The following is a 7,455-nucleotide window of genomic DNA, read 5'->3' as shown; positions in this document are numbered from 1 at the left end:
AAGTCAAACTCTCACTCTTTGCAGATGATATGATACTTTATGTGGAAAACCCAAAAGACTCCACCCCAAAACTGCTAGAACTCATACAGGAATTCAGTAAAGTGGCAGGATATAAAATCAGTGCACAGGAATCAGTGGCATTCCTATACACCAACAAGACAGAAGAGAGACAAATCAAGGAGTCGATCCCATTTACAATTGCACCCAAAACCATAAGATACCTAGGAATAAATTTAACCAGAGGCAAAGGATCTGTACTCAGAAAACTATAAAATACTCATGAAAGAAATTGAGGAAGACACAAAGAAATGGAAAAACGTTCCATGCTCATGGATTGGAAGAACAAATATTGTGAAGATATCAATGCTACCTAGAGCAATCTACACATTCAATGCAATCCCCATCAAAATACCATCCACTTTTTTCAAAGAAATGGAACAAATAATCCTAAAATTCGTATGGAACCAGAGGAGAACCCGAATAGCCAGAGGAATGTTGAAAAGGAAAAGCAAAGCTGGCAGCATCACAATTCCAGACTTCCAGCTCTATTACAAAGCTGTCATCATCAAGACAGTATGGTATTGGCACAAAAACAGACACATAGATCAGTGGAACAGAATAGAGAGCCCAGAAATGGACCCTCAACTCTATGGTCAACTCATCTTTGACAAAGCAGGAAAGAATGTCCAATGGAAAAAAGACAGTCTCTTCAACAAATGGTGTTGGGAAAATTGGACAGCCACATGCAGAAGAATGAAATTGGACCATTTCCTTACACCACACACAAAAATAGACTCCCAAATGGTTGAAAGACCTAAATGTGAGACAGGAATGCATCACAATCCTAAAGGAGAACACAGGCAGCGACCTCTTCAACCTCAGCCGCAGCAACTTCTTCCCAGAAACATCGCCAAAGGCAAGGGAAGCCAGGGCAAAAATGAACTATTGGGATTTCATCAAGATAAAAAGTTTTCGCACAGCAAAAGAAACAGTCCACAAAACCAAAAGACAACCGACAGAATGGGAGAAAATATTTGCAAATGACATATCAGAGAAAGGCCTAGTATCCAAAATCTATAAAGAACTTATCAAACTCAACACCCAAAGAACAAATAATCTAATCAAGAAATGGGCAGAAGACATGAACAGACATTTTTCCAAAGAAGACATCCAAATGGCCAACAGACACATGACAAAGGGCTCGACATCACTTGGCATCAGGGAAATCCAAATCAAAACCTCAATGAGATACCACCTCACACCAGTCAGAATGGCTACAATTAACAAGTCCAGAAACGACAGATGTTGGCGGGGATGTGGAGAAAGGGGAACCCTCTTACACTGTTGGTGGGAATGCAAGCTGGTGCAGCCACTCTGGAAAACAGTATGGAGTTTCCTCAAAAAGTTGAAAATAGAGCTACCATACGATCCAGCAATTGCACTACTGGGTATTTACCACAAAGATGCAAATGTAGCGATCTGAAGGGGTCATGCACCCCAATGTTTATAGCAGCAATGTCCACAATAGCCAAACTGTGGAAAGAGCCAAGATGTCCATCTACAGATGAATGGATAAAGAAGAGGTGGTATATATACACAATGGAATATTATGCAGCCATCCAAAGGAATGAGATCTTGCCATTTGCAATGACATGGATGGAACTGGAGGGTGTTATGCTGAGTGAAATAAGTCAATCAGAGAAAGACATGTATCATATGACCTCACTGATATGAGGAATTCTTAATCTCAGGAAACAAACTGAGGGTTGCTGGAGTGGTGGGGGGTGGGAGGGATGGGGTGGCTGGGTGATAGACATTGGGGACGGTATGTGCTAGGGTGAGCGCTGTGAAGTGTGCAAGACTGTTGAATCACAGATCTGTACCTCTGAAACAAATAATGCAATATATGTTAAGTAAAAAAAAAAGAAGAAGATAGCAGGAGGGGAAGAATGAAGGGGAGTAAATCGGAGGGGGAGATGAACCATGAGAGACGATGGACTCTGAAAAACAAACTGAGGGTTCTAGAGGGGAGGTGGGTAGGAGGATGGGTTAGCCTGGTGATGGGTATAAAAGAGGGCACGTTCTGTGTGGAGCACTGGGTGTTATACACAAACAATGAATCATGGAACGCTACACCAAAAACTAATGATGTAATGTATGGTGATTAAGATAACAATAAAAAATATCTAAATTCAACAGTCACTCATACTAAATACTTGGGAGTTAAAAGAAACTTCCTTTATCTACTAATGTTATCTACAAAAACATAATACTTAAGGAAGGAATACTGAAAGCAATCACTTTCAAATCCACATTGATCCAGTGCAACTGAACCCACGTGATTCCGATCAAAATCCCAACAGGCTGTGTGTGTCTGCGTGTGTTTTGACATGATTCAAAAATTTACATGGAACACATAAAGGCAAAACAGCAAAGCTATTCTGGGAAAAGATGAAGACAGGAGGACTCATCCTACCAGGTAGCGACTTATTTTAAAGCTACAGTAATGAATAATGTATGAAAATATTATAACATGGACCAAATAAGACCAGCAGTACAGAACAGAGAACCCAGACACAGAAACGCACACAGATATGGATACATGACATGTTGGAGAAACAGAACACCAGATCAAAGCAAGCTTTTCAATAAAAGGTGCCAGAACAATGGATTACCCTTATGTGAAAAAAACATAGAACTCAACCTTCACCTCACACTATGCACAGAAAATCTTTTTGAGGAGTAAGGTCGTAAGAAAGAAACACTATAAAACTTTGGGCAACAATACAGAACATTCTTTATGAGCCAAAGGCAGGGAAGGATTTCTTTAAAAGATACCATAATAACAATAATAATAATAGATACAAAAAGTACAAACCATAAAGGAATACACCAATAAATCCAACTTTGTTAAAATTAAGAACCTCTGTTCACCCAAAATACTTCAGAGTGGGAGAGAGAGAGAGAGGAGACAAGCTACAAACTGGAAAGCATCTGAAACACACTGAAGCCACGGAAGATTCATACTCAGAATATGTGATGAAGTCCTACAAATCAGTAAGGGGAAGACAAGTGCGTGAGAAAAATGAGCAACAGAAATTTTCAAAGAGGATGCACAAATGATTAATAAATATATTAAAAGCTGCTCAGTCTTGATGTCATCAGGCAAATGAGTATTCAAACCACAGGGACCAATGTCTTATTCATCACCAGATAGGCAAAAGTTCTGAAGAATGGCCTAGGCTAAAACTCATCCACTGCTGGTGGAGTGTAAACTCTTATGAACCACCCCAGACAGTTCGATATTACTGGCAAATTTGGGTATCCCCAGAAAGCCACTCTTCAGTATACAATTTAGAGAAACTTTTCTACATCTGCGCCAGGAAATATGTTTATAAATGCACCATGTGGTAGCAAAAATCTGGCAAGTATCCATGACAATCAGTTGAGGAATGCCTGCATAAAGCATTTATAATCAAACCGTGGAATTTGAAATAGCAAGGAAGCAATGAAGGTGATGTAGAGCTACTCACATCACCATGGATGCATCTCATATATGTAATGTTATGCAAAAATAAAGGCACATAAATATATATATGAGGATCCTATATAAAATTCAAAACCTAGCGAAACCATACATGGCAGTCGTTACAGATACACAGTAAACCACAAAGAAAAATAGGGAACGGAACACAATACTCAGGGCAGTGGTCATCTTTGGTGAGGGGAAGAAAGGATTTAGCAGGGGCTTTCAGGATATGATAATGTTCTATTTCTTAACTTGATGGTGAGTATATGGGTGTTTTATTTTTAGCCTTCAAACTTACATTGCAAACATTTTTATAGAAATGTTACCTATCATGATTAAAAAGAGGAAATAATGTAAATATGTTACATAACAGCCAAAATAAATGTTAGTAAGAAGGACCAACTATAACAGCATAGAAGGCTATACAATTTGGGGGAAAGGAGAAGAAAATAGATGCAGATAGGCCTGTTTATACACAGAAGGCAGTTGTCTGAAGAGGGACTGGGTAGCAGAGGTTAACCATGGTTAACTGCCTACCCAAATAATTAAAAAACGGAAATGTCTGTACAATAAGCAGATCTCAACCATCACCATTTGAGCCATGTGCGAGGCATAAGTTGAGTGCTTTCCTATGGTCTCAATCCATCCTCACCCAAGGACGGAAGCATTACTGACCCCATTTTACAGATGAGGGAACAGAGACCGAAGGCACAAGGCGATGTACAGAATTAGTGATGGACACGGAGGTGGCAGAACAAATGCAGAGTTCAGGAACTGTAGCACCCCCTGTCCAGGTAAGCGAGATACAGGAGGCAACAATTCAATCACGATCCCTTGCCTGCAGGGATCCCTTACCTACAATTCTCAAATCTAAAAAAGGTCTTAAAACCCAATCTTTTAAGCTTGAAAACCTGATCTGACCTAAGATGAGGCTATTTCTGGCCGTTCTTTAGCTCTTTTGGTGTAAATATGCACATATTCAGCTGTGAAAATACTCATGTATTTGATTACAAAAAGCTGCCCCAGACCCCAATGAAGGTATGACATAACATGGAATATATGCATCATATTCCTTTCGAAAATCCGAAAAAATGGGAATTCTGAGCACGCCTCGCCTCGGGGCTTTAAAATACGAGGCTGTGGACTTGTATAAAGTAAGGATTCCTGTAACAAGGCAGCACAAGCACAGAACGCGGCGGGTAACCGAGAGGAGGTCCGCGAAGGCCTTATTTTCCGTATTCGGTTCAGGCAGAATTCTGTATTTTGCTTTTGTCACCTAATATTAGGATCAAACCGACTTTTGCACCTATTACTACGATTTAACAACGTCTGTGTGTCGGGGGCACTAGGTTCCAGCCTACTGGCCTTCCAGGCCCTCTCTGGGCCCGTTTCCTCATCAGGAAATGAGGAGCCCCAAGCCCCCGGGCCCCCAGCGCCACACTCCGGCACAGACACGGGCCGACCCCGGGGCCTGACCCCCACCTTCCGTCCTCCGTCGCCTCTCTGCACGGCCCTCTTCCATCCCCCGCAGCCTCGCGGCCCGGCGCCCGGATTTCCCACCGCGGTACCCAGGTGCAGCCCCCACTGCGGGCGGCCAAGACAGAAAGGCGAGCGCGGCTCCTCCTTCGGGGCGGGACGAACGCGGGCTCGGCGCTCCCATTGGTGGATGTCGCCCATTCGTCCCTCCTACAGGGTGACGCACTTCCTGCCCTCCCGTCCCCCTCTCAGCTGCCGTAGTGCCAAGGAGCCCGTGGGGTAGGTGGGGAGTTACGCGCTTCTCCCGCCGCTTTCCGTACGTTACGGGGAGGATCTGCGGCTTGTCGCCGTCCACCGCAGTGGCGCCCCGCGACCAAAGAGGTGGAAGGGTAGGCATGCAGCGGGACCCTACCCCCCCAGTAGCCGCGGCTCCGCGGACACAAGCCAGTGCCCTATCCCGGGCCTCAGTTTCCCCATCTGTACAACCGACACTGTGGCCTCGAGGTCAGCGATGAGGGCTCTTGTTGTCATATAGCTTGCGGAGAATCCTGGCTCTGCGACTTACTAGTTGCCAGATCTTGGGTGAGTCATTGAGCTGCGCTGAGCCTCAGTTTCTTCATCTGTTACATGGGAATGATAATAGTCCTCGTGGAATAGGGTGGTCATGAGGTTTAAAAGAAAAAACGCACACTTGGAAGTGCTGATTAAATGTCAGCTACTGCCTTACCTAGGGATTGCTAGGAGAAGCAAATGAAGTTATTAATAGAAGTGAATGGACTGTTGGAGGACATCCTTTGACAAACGCTTGCATCCCAGTGCCTGATCTGGGAGCTGGGGATGCAGTCTAGCAGGGAAACAGGTAGCTAATTCTAGTACAGCAGAAAGTGCAAGTATCTATATCTCTGTGATGATAGCTTCAAATCCCTACTTGGCCGGTTACACTCCTGTGATCTTGGACAACTTCTCAACCTCTCTGGATATCAGTTTCCCGGTGGGCTGAGTGAAAAAAGCAGTAGCATGTGGTAGTTAAGAGCTTGAGCTTGGGAGCTGGACCCTCTGGATTTGAATGCTGGTTCTTAAACTCAGTATGTCTGAGACCCAGGACAAAATCCTGAAGGTCTCCACCTCAGTTTGCTCATCCATAAGGCAGGGATAATACTAGCACATTGTTGATAGGATTGCTGTGAGATCAAATGAGTTAATACATGCAAAGCTCTTAGAGTATCTGGCACATAGTAAGGTCTCAATAAGTGTGAGTTATCTTTACTAATAAAGTACTTTATAAAATGGCTTGGGGGCAGTCAAAGAGAAGAACAGCTCTAAGGAGACCATCTATGTTTTGTTTGTCCTGCATAGTTTTGTAAAATTTTGAATTTATTATCAATATTTAAAGCTGAGGCATTTCACATAAAACCCTAGGGTATCTGGCAGCTCTTGAAATATGGGGCAGTCTGGGCACAATAGGCCAGCATTCCCCTATGGCAGCCCCTGTTTAAAGCTTCATAGAGATTATGCCGCTTTGTGATGATGTGTGCTTTCTGGGGGTGTAGAGAAATAAAAACAGGGGCCCATGAATGGAAAATACTGGGAACACTGACATTTCATGATCAAATGGCCAAGAAAGGAGGTAGAAAGAAAGAGATTCAAGACCAAGTGGTACCAGAGGCAAAGAGGAGGGAGAGACTATTGGGTGGTAGGGTGTGGTCTGAATTGTCAGTGCTCTGGAGAGGTCGAGAAAAACGTGCGCTGATTTAGAATGTGATGGCCATTAAGAGCCCATAGAAACAGGAGGAAGCTAGATCTGTCTCCAAGAGAAGTGAATGTATGGAAGCTGAGGGAATGGAGAGGGGATGCTGACTACTTCTAGGAACGGTGTTTTGGGAAGGGGAGACCTGAAGACAAGAGCAGAGGAAATAATCAATAGAATAAAGACAGGAGAGAATGGGGTCAAGGGCACACAGAGACAGAATTACTCTTACCCTAGGAAGGAAGAAAGACATTTCTGAAACAGGAGGAAAAGAGGTAAAAATGGATGGATAAAGGTTCACCTCTGATGTTTTCTGCTTTCTCCATAAAGTAGCAAACTCTGATTCTGCTAAGCAAAGGAGCTGGGAGATGCTTGGGGATTTGAGGAGAATCAAAGGTTTGGAACAGATGCCAAAGGGAATGCAAAAGTGAGGTTCCAGCTAAGGTTGAAACCATAAATGTGCAGAGAGGATAGTCACTCCTGATCCCTGGGCAATCTCCCATCCCCCTACCAGGGGCCTCAGAGAAGAAGCTCTGTGTGGACTCATACTGGGGTGGGTCTTAGCTAAACAAATGCAGCTGGCCCTAGAAGTCAAAGCAACTGGAGAGTGTTGGTGGGAGGGTCTTTGAAGTCATCCACTGCAGTATGGGCAGGTAGACACAGGAGGAAGGAAGAGTGCTGAGAAGTTAGCATGGAGGGGGAC

At 43.8% G+C, this 7,455-nt stretch overlaps 1 protein-coding gene across 1 annotated transcript in view; it reads right to left on the bottom strand.

Moving 5' to 3' along the window:
- NSMCE1 (NSE1 homolog, SMC5-SMC6 complex component) overlaps positions 1-5,156 on the bottom strand; it is a 42,115-nt gene extending 36,959 nt beyond the window's left edge. Inside the window, exon 1 of the mRNA XM_025853963.2 lies at positions 5,012-5,156. Coding sequence (XP_025709748.1) covers positions 5,012-5,051 — 40 coding nt within the window. The 5' untranslated portion in view covers positions 5,052-5,156. The remainder of the gene's footprint in view (positions 1-5,011) is intronic.
- Between the last annotated feature and the right edge of the window lie 2,299 nt (positions 5,157-7,455).

This window comes from Callorhinus ursinus, unplaced genomic scaffold, assembly GCF_003265705.2.
Source record: "Callorhinus ursinus isolate GAN/ISIS: 27379988/994484 unplaced genomic scaffold, GSC_fseal_2.0 scaffold87, whole genome shotgun sequence".
Lineage (NCBI taxonomy): Eukaryota > Metazoa > Chordata > Mammalia > Carnivora > Otariidae > Callorhinus > Callorhinus ursinus.
Note: the sequence above shows the minus strand (reverse complement) of the source record. Positions and strands in the feature narration are given on the sequence as shown.